Source organism: Barbus barbus, assembly GCF_936440315.1.
Source record: "Barbus barbus genome assembly, chromosome: 11".
Taxonomy (NCBI): domain Eukaryota; kingdom Metazoa; phylum Chordata; class Actinopteri; order Cypriniformes; family Cyprinidae; genus Barbus; species Barbus barbus.
This window is the reverse complement of record NC_136739.1, coordinates 30,775,271-30,793,611: the sequence shown is the minus strand read 5'-3', so window position 1 is coordinate 30,793,611 and position 18,341 is coordinate 30,775,271. Positions and strand designations below refer to the sequence as shown.

The following is an 18,341-nucleotide window of genomic DNA, read 5'->3' as shown; positions in this document are numbered from 1 at the left end:
AAATATTTACATGTCTTGGGAGCAGTAAACAGATCTTCAAGAGAAGCCAATATTTCACGCTATAACACAAATATTTTAGGTAGGGCGCGAGGCGTGTCATTTCAAGCGCTTTAAATAATGAATAATGAAGTTTTCGTGGTAAACCTGTCTACTTCCACCATATTCACACAATGGCCTCGAAGGGAAGACAATAGGGTTTATTTGCACTACTTAGTGCGCTCCTGAGGCATCACGAGAGCCCCAGTTTTCACAGACTATAGTATACAAACATGGATGACCAGCAGAAGTGAATACACTGTGGCGTGTAAGCCTCCTTGATTGCACTAATTAAGTTCTGTCTAATTAAATTACCGTCACGTGTTAACCAATAGCAAAAGTTGATTCATTAACCATGCAGACAGAGGAATGAAAAGCAAAGCCTTTTCTGATTGCAGGCTAGTGTCAATTGGCTAATTTGCCGTCTTGCACAAAGTAGCTCGAACCGCAGGAAGGCGTTAGTTTTCTCTCGCTCTCGCGTTAATTGCTATTTGTCATCGAGCGATGCAGCTCGAGCATTGCATCTCTCCAGCTCTCTCGCGCTCCAAGAAATGCATGATTGTGGGCAGTGGCTACCCAAACGCACAAGCATCTGAGCTCCTCTTGCAGGACTACCCTATTATATCTATCGGAGACAACCTGGAGAGAAGTTCACCTCTGAAAAAAAACTCCGCTGGGATGACGAATCAGTCAGAGGCAGACAATTTCTCCGACTCCAAGGACTCATCAGGGGACGTCCAGCGAGGCAAACTCTCTCCTGATCTTGACGGAGTCGCCGACAGTCGTCACACTTTCGATGGATCTGCGGGAGAAAGGTATCTCCTGTCTCAATCCAGTCAAGTTCAGCCGAGTCCCACCACCATGTTTCCCTACCCGAGTCAGCATGGACCGACGCACCCGGCTTTCTCCATCGGCAGCCCTAGTCGGTACATGGCTCACCATCCGGTCATCACGAACGGAGCCTACAACAGTCTGCTGAGCAACTCTTCTCCACAAGGCTATCCGACGGCGGGCTACCCATACGCGCAGCAGTACGGACACGCGTACCAAGGCACGGCTTTCTACCAGTTTTCCTCCGCTCAGGCCGGTCTCGTTCCCGGCAAAGCGCAAGTTTATCTCTGCAACAGGGCCCTGTGGATTAAATTTCACAGACATCAAACGGAGATGATTATTACCAAGCAAGGACGGTAGGTGATGGGCAGTTATCCGTTTGCAAACTGTAGGCTGTTTTCCACAAATTCATGTTTTCGTTTCGGAAATATCCATGGAACAAATTAAGGTGGGCAAATTACATGGAACGCACTTTTTTTTCTTCCGAAAGAGCTTTACGATTTTTTTTTTCCCACTGCAGACCGAATTTGCATTTTTTTCCCATTTAATTTTATTTAATGCATTTGTATTTCTTTTTTAATATTCGTTGGATTTTGTTTTGTTTTTGTATTTAAAACCATTTAATAGTCCTGCTATATCCTTCACTCTTAAAAATAAAGGTGCTTAAATGGTTCTTCACAGCGATGCCATTGAAGAACCATTCAATCAAAGGTTCTGTAAAGAACCATCTCTTTCTTACCTTTTTATAATCTGAAGAACCTTCTTTCGCCACAATGAACCTTTTGTGAAACAGAAAGGTTCTTCAGATGTTAAAAGTTCTTTATGGAACCATTTAGACAAAAAAGGTTCTTCTATGGAATCGTGAAGCACCTTTATTTTTAATAGTGTTATTCTTTAATAATCAAGATTTGTTTAATAAGACAGATTTGCTTTAACAAAATATTTACATTCGTTTAGTACGTAATTATGCTTTTTTTAATTAATTCAATGTCCTTAGAAAATATATTTTTCATATTCAAATTAAAGATTGCAAACCCGCGTTGGCTAGCAGAGCTGCAGTATTGTACACTGAAATTTTACATTTTATGTACCCTCAGGCGAATGTTCCCGTTTTTGAGTTTCAATATATCTGGTCTTGACCCAACGGCGCATTACAATATCTTTGTGGACGTGATTCTGGCGGATCCGAACCACTGGCGCTTTCAAGGAGGAAAATGGGTCCCGTGCGGCAAAGCGGACACGAATGTTACAGGTAAACAAATGTGACTTAATTTGGCTTTTTTGGTTTTGTTGTTGTTATTATTATTATTATTATTATCATTAATAAATAATAATAATATAAATGTTTTATTGTTGTTATTGCTATTATTATTATTATTATCTGTTTGAATAACATTGATTTGAGTTTTTATTTTTAATTATTTATTTATTATTTCTATTGTTGTCCTGGCTCAGAACTGACATTCCAATTATATTGTAAACAGGAAACCGAGTGTACATGCACCCGGATTCGCCAAACACAGGTGCGCACTGGATGCGTCAAGAGATATCCTTTGGAAAACTTAAACTAACCAACAATAAAGGAGCAACGAACAACACAGGACAGGTTAGTTATTTATTGATAGTTTTTTTTTTTTTTTTTGTCACCCCTCTGTGTCATGCATTAGAAATATTAATAACAATTCTGTGCATTTTTGTCTAGAGAAAATGCAATTATTGGTAGCTTTTTATAGAAGTTGCACATTGCAATATTGTGGAATTACAAGCAGCTCCACAAAACAATCTCATTACGTTTTTTTAGTATTAGTTAATATTTATCTAAATATAAAAACGTATGATATTTTGTGGTAAGATCATTTAAAAATGAAAATGAGCTACATTCGTTGTTGTAACCGCGTGGAAACACCCCCCCCCCCCAGCCATAATAAAATTATGTATTTTTAATTACTTTAGTTGAACCGGTTAATTTACATGTAACCATGAATTACATTTAACTTCATGTTGGTAAAATGTAGCTAAATTAGTTTAATGTTGCTGTTAGAAATGGAACAACGGGAGCGTAAAGACGCGTGAGGAGATGTTATCTGACTCTCGTTTTTTCGCTTGAATTCCTGCAGATGGTCGTGCTGCAGTCGCTGCATAAATACCAGCCTCGACTGCATGTGGTGCAGGTGAACGAGGACGGAACCGAGGACACGAGCCAACCTGGGCGCGTGCAGACATTCACGTTCCCGGAGACGCAGTTTATTGCGGTCACAGCATATCAAAATACTGATGTAAGAAAGAAGCTTGATTTCTGAAAATTCGATTGATTAGGTAAAACGTTTTTAGGTCTTTGAATTTCCTGTCATTTGTAGATCACGCAGCTAAAAATCGACCACAATCCATTTGCAAAAGGATTCCGTGACAACTATGATACGTAAGTTTTGATTTTTCTTGTTAGAATGGTGACCTTTTTTATCCCGTCTCACCTATGAAAATGTAGTCAGTGTTAATCCTATTATACTGATGGCGCAGTGGATAAGACACATGCCTTTGGTGTGAGAGACCCGGGTTCGAATCCACTGTGAGACACCTGAGCAAGACACTTAACCCCTAGTTGCTCCAGAGGCGTGCGACCTCTGATATATATAGCAATTGTAAGTCGCTTTGGATAAAAGCGTCAGCTAAATGAATAAATGTAAATGTAACCAAAATATATACGGCCTAAGTGCGTGCGCATTTCTATTTCTCGGACACAAAGATCACACAACTCTGGCAGGTTAGCACTCTTGCAAGAACTAAGACTCATGTGTGATATTTATTTTCATTAAATCAGTGCATCAGCATGAAAGAATGTTGCTTAAAGTGTCAAATCGCAAAGAAAGATGATTTTAACTCTGAATTCCCATTGGCCGATGTATTAACCATTTGCGGGTGCTTTGTGCTTTTGGCATGGCAAATCTGTAGACTAAAATCTTAATTTGCCTTCACAGCATCTCATTATGGCTTTATCGCTTACTGTGTGTTTTGGCCAGCAATATTTATTTAGAAAAGTTTTGAGAAAAACAACAGTTTAGTTATTTTTGAATAATTATAATTGGTGCAGTATGCATATGGATTGACCGTGCACAGTGCTAATTTGTTTATTGCGCAATTACGCACAGAATGGAAAATTGTGAGAAAAATCGTATGCTCTCGAGGATATTTGCAACGCTTTATTTACGGTTAGCTACGCTTCTCATATGCAACATTAACGTGTTTGTCCACCATCTTTCTCCAGTGTCTACACAGGGTGCGACATCGATCGGTTGACGCCGTCCCCGGGTGACTCTCCGCGCTCTCAGATCATGCCTAGCGCAAGATATGCCATGACTGGTTCTTTCCTGCAGGACCAATTTGTCAGCTCGTATGCCAAGTCCCGCTTTCACCCTGGCGTCGGAGGCGCTCCTGGCACGGACCGCAGCGTCCCACTTAGTAACAGCTTGCTCTCCCCGCAACAAACCGAGGAGACCACGGTGGCCTCCCCGCAGCGATGGTTTGTCACCCCTGCCAACAACCGACTGGACTTTGCCGCCTCGGCATACGATGCTGCCGCGGCTGCCGATTTTGCCGGTAACGCGGCAACCCTTCTGTCTTACGCAGCTGCTGGAGTTAAAGCGCTGCCCTTGACCGGCGCGGGATGCTCTAACAGACCCCTGGGGTATTACGGCGAGCCGCCGGGGTGGGGCCCCCGCACGCCACCGCAATATTGCAGCAAGTCCAGCTCTGTCCTGTCTTGCTGGCCATCCAACTCCGTGGGGAGCAGAACCTCCTCCGGGTACCTGGTCCCTGGCCTCGAGGACGGAGACGCCATCGCGCCAGAGAGGTCACCGCTAGGCGGCGCGGATGAGTCCAAACCCAAAGACCTGTCTGAATCCAGCTGGATAGAAACCCCGTCCTCAATTAAATCGATCGATTCGAGCGATTCTGGGATTTTTGAGCAAGCCAAGCGGAGGAGGATTTCGCCATCTGCCACGCCGGTTTCCGAGACATCGTCTCCATTAAAATCTGAAATGTTGACGCCGAGGGAATGCGAGAAAAACTGCTCCAAGGACATCGGCTACTACAGCTTTTACCCCCACAGTTAGAAAAACTCGTGCATGGCTCATGTGTCCAAGGATTCACGAGTGACTTATAATCTATTTATTCCTATTTATGTGCTTATTTATTTGTTTATTTATTCCTATATCTTGGTCGCGTCGTTCGCAGGACGTACGCGTCGAAAAACTTGGACTGGAGCAGAGATGTAAGCGGTTTTCCATTCCAAATGACATTTTAAGGTTCTAACTGTTAAACCTATTGTAAGTATGAAAGAACTGTACATATTTGTATTTATCTATTCATTTGTGATTCTTCTCGTTGACTGTTGATGTACAATAGGCCTACCTATAGAAAACCGGGTTAGGTTTGTTTAATGTACTTACTTAGACGTTCGTACGAATAGCTACATATATTAAATATTTTGATGTTTGAAAAAAAATAAGGATACAAGTCGTGTAGGTTCCCGGTTACGACGAGAACAATGGTCTGAGTGAATTGGAAGTAGCTGCTCACCCTGCTGTTGGCGGACGCATGTGTTTCAGAGCACGGTTTTTATGGAAGCTTATATTGATGTTGCTTTTAGAGTCGCGTCGTCTGTTCGTAAATATCATAGTCCGTGGTTTCATTTTGTGAACGTTTTGTGGACGTATGTTTTTAACCACACCTGCGCAAATCATTTATCATTTTTTTGTAGAGATAAAAACGTAGGCCATTTCACTTATTACCAACCCAGCCATTTTCATTTGTAGTTCATGGGCTGTTTTCTCATGAGAATAACGCGAGTTAGGCCTGCTAACGTGTAAAGGTAATGTAATTGTGGTGTGCGTAATTGCAATAAATATGACAGAATGTGAAACCCCGGGCGAGGTACACAAGATTCCAACTAAACTGATTCCGAAGCCAAATATTTCTGTTTCATTTTTCTCTAAGCTACCTGTCTTCGAGAGGAAGGCTATATCGATAACGCCAGTCACATTGTGAATTTTGTTGCTTGTACGATGCATTTTCATAAAATGTAGTCATGCAATGCAACAAATAAGAAAATCGACCAGAGCAACTTTTTGGTAGTTTTATATAAGCTACTTATTTAATTACTCTTTTTTTTTTTTTTTTTTTTTTTGATGGGGAAAAATGCAGATGCCTACTATATTTTACAGTAGCCCTAAAGTTAAAACAGAAGGCACTTAATGTATCGGTGTCATTGCATTAAATGAAATATCAAACCAACTGCCATGCATTAAATAGCACAAAATTGTTTCAGATTGTAAAATAAGATATTCAAAGTTAAGAATTGTAATATTTGGACAATTTCTGATTGTCAAATGTAAGCGCATATCCATGTGGTTGCTCTTGTATGATTTGGGTCATAAATTAACCAGTTATCAGGAAAAAAATGCCTTGGATTTAAAAGATAAAATTATGGGCCTGTCTAATTAAGTTAGACACTGTGGTGACCTTTTTAGTTAACTGATTTTATAAGTATTTGGCAAATGAACTACATATTCTCATAAAGATAAACAAATCAATTTTAACTTCATATATTAACTGTAATATCTTTGGAAACTTTTGGGTAAAATTTATTTGGTCTAGTGCAATTGCATTTATGGATTAAGCACGACTTGCTTCCACATACCTTTTGAGGCCACAGTAGCACTAAACTAAAACATGACTACATATGATAGTCTTGTATCACACAAATCTTTAACCTTGATGGGCGTATATATGAATGCAAATGAGCACTCTTATTGCCAAAAACACACATTGTGTACACTATCATGATACACATAAGTAAATACCAGCAATTACCAATAAGATATCTTAAGTTATCAAGAATTTTGAACAGATTGATAAAATGACTGTTATAAAACACATTTGGCTCTTAATCTTGGTCCTGAAATAATGCTTTATTCGTGCTCCTCTAATTTTTCTCCTGAGGAATAAATTGGCTGAATTCAGGATAACATACTGTCATACCACTCTTACGTTTTTAGCCATGCACAGATATAGCAGAAAAAGTAAGAGTAATGTGAAAGTATCCTATTGTTTTGAGAAATCCTGTATGCTTTTTGATAGTTTGCTGCCTCCCTGTGGTTCAGTGGTACGCTCCCTAGGAAAGCAACCTTTAAAAATGGTTCCTTTAGAGTTCCGACATATAGGCTAATTATAATATTAATTTACAATTCATTATTTGATTCAAAAACCTTACCTCCAAGGAAAAGGCCACCATATCTTACTAATGAGATCAGCCGCTGTAGACCTGTATTACACAATTGCGAACACTAGATGGCGACAACGTCGTATTTAAGACTTTCAATATGTGGTAGCATATGTGATTATACACTATTATGATTAATAATCTACTATATAATGTAATTGAATGCTAGTATAATTATATACCGTGTTATTGTTATATAATACATTATTATTCAATGCAAGAATATATTAATATTTGAAAAAATTGCACTGGTGAGAAGCAGCTTGCAGTACCAAACATAAAATGTTCCATATTTGGTTTTGGATAATCCACAAAATATACACATTTTATTGCATTAGATAACAAAAATATCAAATTAACTGGCGTTTATTTAAAAAAGAGGAAGAAAAGATAACACCTCAATTTTTACAAAAATTATAAAGAAACTTGAAAATTGACAAAATAAGTACCAATGCAGCATTTGAGCACAAATGATAACTGATTTGATTGTGCTGTCTAATGCAATGAAATTGAAACAAGTTTGATTTAAAGATGATGATGTAAAAAGCAGCTTAAAGATGTCCAAGATTTCTTTTATACCGGCTTCACCCAAATAATAAGTTGAGCCGTGGTGCAGGCCTGACAGTGGCAGTGCGGATGGCAGATTTAAAAGCGCAGCAGGAGTTTTGTTGGCTCATAATGTGAAACCACTGCACGGATCGTGACTCTCAGACTGTTTCTGAACAAACCAGACAGAGTTACTGTAAAGAAGTAAGCGTAAATGTAATAATATGAGACATATTATAAGAGGAAACCTGGTCTAGTTGGCACAGTTTTACTCCAGTTCTCAGAGTAGATTTACTGTATATTTGAAAGTCACTTTCTGTATAGATACAAACCTTAAAGTCTAGCAAAAAAGCGATTGAACATTTTTACCATTACTTTCCAGGAAAAAAGCTGCTCAATAAATACTTACCTCACAGCGGGGCATGTTGTGTCACTATAGAGGTAAGTTTTCACTATGGGATCATGCCATTGTACATAAAGCAATAGTAATGAGTCAAGTCAAGTAAAGTCTGCTTTATTGTCAATTCTTCCACATGTACGGCACATACATACAGAGAATTGAAATTGCGTTACTCTCAGACCCTTGGTGCATACAGTTAACATTAAACACGTTCAGATACAGATAAATACAGTTTAAACATATGTACATACAACTATACAGCTATACAAATGAGGACATTGTAGAAAAATAAAGAAATGGAAAAAGTGGCATAAGGCGCATGGCAGAATAGATAGAGTGCAAACCAGTTAAATAAAACAAACTGTGCAGATATATTTGTAGTGCAAGAAGAGCTTGTCAGTAGGGAGAACAGTCCTTCTATCAGACTATCTGAAGAGGTAGTTTGCAGTCAATGCTGGATGAGGTAGTGATCAGTCCAATGCTGCACAAGTGACAGGTGCTGGTCACAGTTTTTTTTAAGTTGGTGAGGGGGGGATCTCATAGTGTCAGAGTTCAGTGTTGCATGGGGTAAAAGAGGGGAGGGGGGGCAAGGACGGGAGGGAGTTCAGCTTCCTGACAGCCTGATGTATGAAGCTGTCCTTCAGTCTGCTGGTCCCCGCTGGTCCTCCAAGAAGCTGTGTGTCGGGTGGTTGGGATCACCTGCAATGCGGAGGGCTTTGCGGGTGAGACGGGTGCTGTAGATGTCCTGGAGGGAGGGGAGAGAGACACCAATGATCTTCTCAGCTGCTCTCACTATGCGCTGAAGTGACTTGCGGCAGGATGCGTTGCAAGCGCCATACCACACAGTGATGCAGCTGGTTAGGATGCTCTCGATGGTGCCTCTGTAGAAGGTGCACATGATGGGGGCAGGGGCTCTGGCTCTTCTCAGTTTGCGGAGGAAGTAGAGACGCTGCTGTGCTTTCTTGGCCAGTGCTACAGTGTTGTTAGTCCAGGAGAGGTCCTCTGTGATGCATGTGCACACCCAGGAACTTGGTGCTGCTCACTCTCTCCACAGTCGCACCGTTGATGGTCAGAGGGGCATGCTGAGTATGTACTCTCCTGAAGTCAACAGCAATCTCTTTCGTCTTCTCCACATTCAGAGAGAGATTGTTGTCACTGCACCTCCCGGCCAGGCGGCTCACCTCGCTCATGTAGTTTGTCTCATCTCTGTTGCTAATGAGACCCACCACAGTTGTGTCATCCGCAAACGGTGAACTAGGAAAGGATAATGTATAAAAATCTAAACCCACTGTTTTCGGCCAACAGAAATTTCCTGAGAATATTTATTTGATTTATTTGTTAAATCTCTTCACTGAGTAGTCGACCTTTGATTCAATATCGCATGTAAATCTCACAAGATTTTTCTCCGAGTAAGTGTAACCATCTAGCCATCCAAATAAAATAAAAATGCTAATAATTTTACTATTTACACTAGAATGCAAACCAAATAATGAAAATTGCCATTTGCTAAGCCACAATCTTCCAAACTTCTGTGACTTTCTTTCCTCTGTGAAACACAAAAAGTTTCTGAAACTCTCATATGGACAAAAACACATATGTTTTACATTTAATTAGAAATAAGCCAGGAGGGGGAGTAAATGACAAAATTTGTTGTTTTGAGTGAACTATCCCTTTAAGACAGTTTTGAACTGGTATTCAGATAAGCAAATGTGCAATTAGACTTTTGACTTAAAATCTCCAAGATATTAAGATGCAGACAAACGTGAGCACTAGTCCTGCATGGTACTTCCCCTAGTTATCTGTTGAACATGCCTCTGCAATCTCTCTCATGAGGTCCAGTCCTGACCAATTTCGAGGTACTATAACATAATGCCCCCTCCTCTGTGGACTTTATGTGCTACTACCCAGTACTGCGTCACACAGCAGCTACACGCGCCCTTATGAGTGAGCACTGTGATAATATGACTGCACTAAATATGTGAGCACATCATCTGCGCTGATCGGCGACGCTGCACGCAGTACGCACTACACGCACTGGAGCTGATCTACAGGTACAGAAGATGGACGTGAAGGACCAAGGCGCACAAATGGAGCCTCTGCTGCCCGCGGTAAGACGCTCTTTAATTAGCCGTGTTAACGCTGCAGCGCGCGGCATCTGTCGGATCGTATGATCTTATTGCATGCGTGCATGAGAGACCTTGACTTTGACTGAATGACTCGTCGCGTGATTTGCGCCTCTGCAGTTCGAAGGAGACACGCATGTTACAGTTGCATTCTGCTGCAGTGCATGTTGCAGACCAGGACGCATTTTACTAATGCGTTCACAGGTTCATCGTAGATCATTTTAACGTGAAATGTCTGTATTTACATGCAAGATGCCTTAAACGTCATTAAAACGACATCTTGATGAGAAAGTTGATTTGTACCATGAGGGAACTTGAGCAAAAAAATCAGCAGAAAGAAGAGATTATATCATGCATGAAGAAAATAAAGCCTAATTGAAGATCGCATTACATTTTTCATGACGACTAAGCGTACATTTCCTGCCAAATTGTCATTACTGTAATTTGAAGGAGAATGACGTATTATTTAAATTTTAAAGTATTTATACTGTACATCATGGACATATTTGATGGACTGTCTATAATTTGTTGATTTGAATAATTATATTACACTTACTGCAATACAATGATTGATTGTAATTCAGTAACTTTCTACTGTAATACAGTAGAAATAATACTGTATTACAGTAAGGAGAAGCTATTCAGCTGTCATGAAAATAACTTGATTAAATGTAAAATAATAATTATAATTAATTATAACTATGTAATTATTATACGTTTTAATGGGCTTCATAATAGGATTATGATTTTTAGCACATTTATTATGATTAACTAAGCACATTTACCCCTCAAATTTTCATTACTGTAAAGAGTACAGATACTTTACTGTTATTTTTATAATTGTTATTAATAATAAAATTTGATTTCTTATTTTTAATATTTTGTATAAAATATTTTTTTTCAAATATATAACACATTTTGTTAATAAATAATAGTTTGAAAAAACATCTTCTGATGCTACTTGGACACGTCTTCAGTGATGAACCCGGGGTCACTGGATGTTTCGGGTCTTTAATCATCATACACCTGGGCGACTCAGCCGGGGGTGATCAGCCCCCGCCCCGACTTGTGTCCAAGCGACGCGCTCAGCCCCGGATCCCAGGCTCAGCCTTTCCAGCGGCCTCCAGTATGTTCTTAATGGCCCTTTTGCGCTGCAGTCTTGTCATACCAAGAAGGTTAAGAGTTCGCTGAACTGATCTACCAGCGAAGCCCCGACACCCAACTTCGACTGGTTCGCACCCTGCTTTCCAGCCATTGCTCCAGCACTCTGTGACAAGGCCTGCATATTTAGCCTTTTTGCGTTCATATGCTTCCTTAATTCGGTCTTCCCAGGGAACAGTCACTTCCACAGTCAAAACCACTTGCTTTGTAGACTCCGATGTTTGCACCATGTCTTGGTGGAGCGTAGTGGTTGCAATGTTGGCTGGGAACTTTAGCTGTCTCCCTAGGTCGACCTGGAGCTTCCAATCACGTGCACTGGGAAGAAGCCCCCCCACTGAGCCAAGGAGATGTATCGTCGGGGGGCATGTTGATTCTTACTTTCTTGAATTGCTGTACTGATATTATCTGCCAAAGACCTTAACACTTGGTCATGGCATCAGCGGTATCTCCCTTCCCCCAACGCCTTTGGGCAGGCACTCAGGATATGCTCCAAGGTGCCCTTCTTCTGGCACAGCTGGTATGCTGGGGTGCTTGCCATTCCCCAACAATGCAGATTGGCTGGGCTGGGAAGAACATCATACACTGATTGGATGAGAAACTTAATTCCTCTCTCCAGAGCTCTGACCAGGTTATTTTGCGAGCTTCTACATGCTCCCATCTGGTCCAAGCTCCTTGTTTGCCCATGCCGACCACTTTGTTGTAGCGCTCTTCCTCCATCTCTGCTCGTATCTCATCTTGTATCAGCTGACGCTTCTCCTTTCCTTGGGCTCTATCATATTGTGGTTTGGGAAAACTATACAGTCCTGACCGCCCAACTGCCATGGTGCCCACCAAAGTGCTATGCTGCAGCCGTACTTCTGCTCTATCAACAGCTCCCTGTGCCTGTCACTTCCTTCCAGTCTTTACCTGAATTCCTGCAGATACAATCTTGATATCAGAAGAGTCTCTATACATCATGACCTCCCTGGCTTGGGTGACTTTGAACTTTTCCACAAGGCCTCTAAAAGGGATTTGCTTAGGGGTCTGCTTAGGGACAGAGGAAGTCCCAACCACCACCGGAGTGACTGACTGATGGTTATTTCTAGAGCCTCCACTGTTGTCACTGGCACCTCATACACTAACCGAGGCCAGAGTAGCCTTGGCATGATTGTATGTTGATACAGCTTTAAACTTTCCAGGGAGCCCGGATTTGTCATTCGTTGTCAGGTCACTCCTGATTTGCTGATAGGAAGCTGTGTCCTTCAGGGACTTGTCAAACATCTTGCCCAGGCTCTTGATTGGCTTCTGGGACACCAATGGAATCTGGGTCCCTCCCAGGGTGAAGTGGAACTGACAGCCACTCTCTCCTTCTTCAGGACCAGAGACCTAGGCTTGGCTGCTTTAAAACTCATCCTTGCCCATGTGATGAGTGAGCTTCTCTAGCCCTCCCAGGAGCCATCCGCACCCCGGAACTGATGGTGCTGTCACCGTGAGGTCGTCCATGAATGCTCTTATGGGGGGTTGCCAAGTACCGGATCTAGACTTGGGGCCCCTACATTCCACCTCCGCAGACTTGGCAATCATATTCATGGCCAAAGAGAACTATTGAACGAAGATTGTACAGCCAGTGATTATGCCCTTTTCCAGCCGATGCCAGGCAGATGTTAGCGGTCCTGAAGAGACTCTCAACTTAAAGTCACTTTGAAACGAAGTTGGCGCTGCTGATGGCAGATATTGTGCGTTGCTCTCCAGTGTTTGTACTGTTTTTGTTTGTTTTTCCTGTTTTTTTGTTTTTCAAATACGATCAGTTTTACCAGGGATGACCTGCTGAACATTCGGCAGAACACACCACAAAATCTTTTACCAAATTTTGATTTTTCGAACGTTTTGCTGGACATTGTAGTTGGCGGAGCCGTAGCTCTGGTCAAACGCTACAGGAGGCGTAGGCGGGGGAAGCGAGCCGGAGCGCTCGTGAAGCTTCGTCAGCGCGGATTTCGAACGCCGTTGCCTAGCATCCATCTGGCGAATCTCCGCTCTCTACCCAACAAAACGGACAAACTCCTTCTGCTCTCCCGGACAAACAAGGACTTTTCTAACTCTGCTGCCCTGTGTTTCACGGAAACCTGGCTAAATGGCGACATACCGGACAGCGCGATTCATCTGCCTAATTACCAGCTGATCAGAGCAGATCGCGACGCGGAATCAACGGGGAAATCGTGCGGCGGAGGGACGTGCTTTTACATCAATGAGAGGTGGTGTACAGATGTAACTGTGTTAAAGATGATGTGCTATTTAGATCTAGAAACGCTCTTCATTAACTGCAAGCCGTTCGCTGCGGGAGTTCTGCTCGTTCATTCTCGTGAGTGTTTACATTCCACCGCAAGCGCACGTGAGCACAGCTTTACAGAAACTCGCTGATCTGATCACAGACACAGAACAACAACACCCAGACTCTATTACAAGTTTACTCTATTACTCTATTACAAGTCACCATCCCCCAGCACTGTGGAGAATCAACACCTGGCAGACGACTTGAACAAGTTTTATTGTCGTTTTGAAAAATCACCCCACACCCACCCTGAACACCTCTCCACACAACCATTAACACCTCCAGCAACCCCCCCTCTCCCCCACACCTACAATTCAAATCAGCGAAGAAGATGTGTGCCAGGTCTTCAGAAAGAACAAAAGAAGGAAAGCACCAGGCCCAGACGGTGTGTCACCAGCCTGTCTGAAAATCTGTGCTGACTAGCTGGCCAGAACGACCAGACACAGAAACAGTTTCTTCCCTCAGGCAATCCATCTCATGAACACTCAACAATAAATGTGGAACACACAACTATAATACATTATCCATTCACCACACTAACTTATTTTATTTTTATTTCTCATTTCTAATTTGCACATACTTGACTGTACATACATAGTTGTCTATGTTATATATTGTGTTTTTGCTGCTTTGTACATTGCCTATTTGGATATTTGTATATTATTCTTTTATTATCTGTGTCCTGTCCTGTTGCTGTCTTTCTGTTGCACTGTGGAGCTTCTGTCACTACAACAAATTCCTTGTATGTGTAAACATACTTGGCCAATAAAGCTCATTCTGATTCTGATTCTGATTCTATAGTAATCCAGAATGGTACTCCTGGTCTTCTCTGGAACATGATACCTTATTAGTGCTATTTCGACAAGCTTGTGTGGAATGGAGCCATACGCATTTGTTAGATCTAACCACAGTTCTGCTATGTCTCCTTTGCTTCCCGAATCACTACCCTTGTATGTTCCAGGCACTCCCGGGATTCCCCCTTTCTACTGTATACTGAGGTGTCTATATATGCATTCTTCATGAGGAACTCAGTTAGCCATAATCTTAAAAAAGATCTTCCCTTCAGTACTGAGCAGTGAGGTTATACAAAACTGTTCGATGCTCCTGGAATCCTCTGCCTTTGGTATCCATACCCCCGCAGCCTGTCTCCACTAAGCAGCCACCTTCCCTCTTTGCCAGACTGCCTTCAAGATCTTCCAGAGTCTCACCAGAAGCCTTGGGCATTGCTTGTAGACTTCATATGGTACTCCGCTGGAGCCAGGTGCAGAGTTTGATCTTGCTGCTTCTGACTGTTTCTTTGACTTCTTTCAGAGTTGGCTCAGAGATGTTGAATTGAATTAGCAGTTCTGGAGGTGCCACCAGTGCCTCACATTGGCAAAGTTCTTGCTCTCTCAACATGTCACTGAAGGGATAATGGTTAACTTCCTCCACGGAGCAAGTGAGGCGGCCGCTTCGCTTTTGTCCGAGTAGCCTTTTGGTAAAGCAGAAGGGATCAGCAATGAAAGCACTCTGCTTATGGGCTCTCTCCATGCTCTTCCTTCGGTGTCGCTCCGCCCGCCTAAGTATGATGAGCCTTTTCCTTATAATCTCTGTGAGCTCTGGCAGGGCAGTTTTCTCAACTTATATTGACGCTTGATAGATTTGAGTTCATGTCATGGTTTGGTCATACTGGGTTGCTCGCACCACGCTCTTCAATGGCACCGAACCGCTCTGAGCCTATGGACATTATGAGAGTGCACAAGGTCTGAAGTTTCTGATCAGCATTTCCCTTTGATGTTATCTCTAGGATCCTATCTACATCTTCGTCCAACTGGAGCCACTCCTTCTTATTATCGGCAGGCCACTATTATTAGTTATGTTTATATATATATATATATATATATTTAAATGATATTTTTATCATTATTAATAACATTTATTTATTTTGTTTATTTAATTTTATTTAAAAATTCTTATTCTTTTTTTGGGTCACATTTACTTTTACCATCTTTAGCACATGTCTTAATGTTATATTTCCTGTGCTTTCTAAATATAAAAGTATAATTGCAGTAGATGTGAGTCTATGTTTAATCTGGGATCTAATGATTCTCTCAGAGATCAGGTTTAACAGCTGTCAGTGTCATTTTCATTACAAGTCAGATGAGACTCGCTGTGACTGTAGATTATCTGTGACCCCAGAGCCATAGATCAGGCAGTGAGGTCTCACATAATATATAGTGTTTTAATGACCACATCCCATCAGTTACAAATACAATCAGTGGATTATATGAGCTCAACAGCCCAAAACCAGTAAAGTCATAAAGGCATTTAACAGATGCTACTCAACTGGTTTTGCTTCATATTTTACTTTGGCCATCAAATTGTGAGCCAAAAGTTTATTAAGATCAAACATTGATATATATATATATTTATTAATATAGGGTTTAAGACCCACCAGTTGAGGACCACTGATCTAAAGTGGCTTTCAGTAGATTGTAAGATCACCGCTTATCAGATATATAAATGTGGCATAGTTAAATGTAGCACATCAAAACATTATTCCTCTCCAGTTCCTGCATCAATAAACCCTGTTCGCTTCATATTAGCAGTCCAGATCTTTGGCTATAAAGCTGCTGCTGCTGCTGAAGCTCCTGCTGGCTGGAGCGTCTCAGACAGGCCTAGATTTATCAGGCTAGAGCTCATTTGCACTTGTCCAGCTGCAGTGGACTCTATTTTTGTTAGACGTGACAAATGGCATCCAAGCTTGGCTGTGGTTCATTTTTGAGAGGAGTTTCTGACTGAGTAAGATGAAGAAGTTTCTGAATATATACAGTGGGGGAAAAAATAATTTGATCCCCTGCTGATTTTGTACATTTGCCCACTGACAAAGAAATGATCAGTCTATAATTTTAATGGTAGGTTTATTTGAACAGTGAGAGACAGAATAACAACAAAACAATCCAGAAAAACGCATTTCAAAAAAGTTATAAATTGATTTGGATTTTAATGAGTCAAATAAGTATTTGACCCCTTCACAAAACATGACTTAGTCAGTGATTAATTTGTAAATTTCAAGGTCCCGGAACAAAGCGGGGTGACGGATACGGCATGTGATTAGAGGAGGGAGAGGTAACGGAGCATTTACGCAATCACATTGGTGGACCATCTTAAGTGATTAACAGCATGCATCAGTTGCATTTATTAGAAAAATTAATAGAATTTTATTTCACTAATCGCTGTATAGTAGAGTTATATTTATTCATGTCCAGGATCGGTGGGGGGCTGTGTGTATATCGCATAGTTTTACTCATCGCCGCAGCTTTCCAGTTTATAATGAGGGAAATTCCTGCAGACACTTATTCAATATAGCATGTAGATTAGATGAGTAATTAAATCCACACAAACTATCAGATTAAATCAGTCATTTGATAACAGCGTGAGTGATTCAGTACTGCGTCTTCTCTCTTTCATTGTCTCAAAGCTGTTCCACATCAGCGCATCTCGGATGCAATACAACAAGCTGCTGCACACTGATCCCAGACTTTTGATTGTATTTTAGGACAGTTGACAGAATTGTCACTTGCTAATCGGGTCATTGTTGCAGCGTCACAAAAATGTATAATTTGCACGTCTTTTTAAACCAATCGGTACTCGCGCGCTCCAGAGGCGGTTTAAAGGCTGAGCGCTCATAGTCACATCCAAAGCCGCCTCGTGAGTGTCAGTAGTTTGTTGTTGAGCTTAAGTGGCCAAATATACACAGAATTATGTAATAATTGCCATCCTGGAGAGTATCCTCCTAAGCACTGTTGGTTTTGTCTTAAGTAAATGTAAACAGTTGAGAAAGAAAACGCATGTGTATCAGTATTGGATCCATGCATTCGGTCTTGTGAGAGCAGAGACCATTCACGTGTCGCGTCTTTTGCACACTCATGATAGAAGAGTTTTCATATATGCACAGTATAGGTCAGCACGAACATCTTTTATTGATACGTGAGGAGGGGGATCCGCCAAAATGTGGTGCCGGATCCGGCACAAATTAAGCCCTGGACTTAGTACTTGGTGGCAAAATCACAGACGTCAGACGTTTCTTGTAGTTGGCCACCAGGTTTGCACACATCTCAGGAGGCATTTTGTCCCACTCCTCTGTGCAGATCCTCTCCAGGGGCCGGTTGCACCAGCTGGACGTACACCCGGTCGTAAGGCTAGCCTGGATACAAAATGCACTTTAAGTGAAATGTGATTACAAACATGATCATCAGGCTTTTGAGGAACGTTTGAGGAACATTTATCTCTCAATCATTGTATTGCATTGCATTATATTTTTTGATCATAAAACTAAGCATTGAAATACCATCTTACTAATGCTGGGTACACACTAAAAGATGACAAAAATCTTAAAATCTTCAAAATGTGAGAAAAATCCTAGATTTAATCGTTTTTCTCCTATAGTGTGTGGTGTCCTCGGGGTTCCCCCCCGCACATCAGGATTTTTGATTCGTGATCGGGGACGCCTCCGACGTTCTTCCGAGCAGATTTGGTCACTCTTGACAAACCTCACACCACAGAAAAATCTGATAAGATAATCTTTAGAACCACCAAGATAATTGGGACATTACCTAGATTTGTAGTAAGGGGAGAAATCGGCCCAAAATCAGCCCGATTATCTTGTGGTGTGCGTCC

At 41.5% G+C, this 18,341-nt stretch overlaps 2 protein-coding genes across 2 annotated transcripts in view; both read left to right on the top strand.

The window, feature by feature from the left end:
* Window positions 1-540: 540 nt before the first annotated feature.
* Window positions 541-4,976, top strand: LOC306876802 (T-box brain protein 1-like; the record flags this gene model as incomplete). Its single annotated transcript, XM_079428212.1, has 6 exons — window positions 541-1,223; window positions 1,965-2,119; window positions 2,352-2,473; window positions 2,985-3,143; window positions 3,225-3,286; window positions 4,130-4,976. The coding sequence occupies 6 exons, from the start codon at window positions 541-543 to the stop codon at window positions 4,974-4,976; spliced, it is 2,028 nt and encodes a 675-aa protein (XP_079284338.1).
* A 5,174-nt stretch (window positions 4,977-10,150) lies between these two features.
* The window catches only part of LOC306877453 (sodium-driven chloride bicarbonate exchanger-like), a gene marked incomplete at both ends in the record, with an annotated part of 67,964 nt that continues 59,773 nt past the window's right edge, over window positions 10,151-18,341 (top strand). Inside the window, one exon of the mRNA XM_079429222.1 lies at window positions 10,151-10,198. Coding sequence (XP_079285348.1) covers window positions 10,151-10,198 — 48 coding nt within the window. The remainder of the gene's footprint in view (window positions 10,199-18,341) is intronic.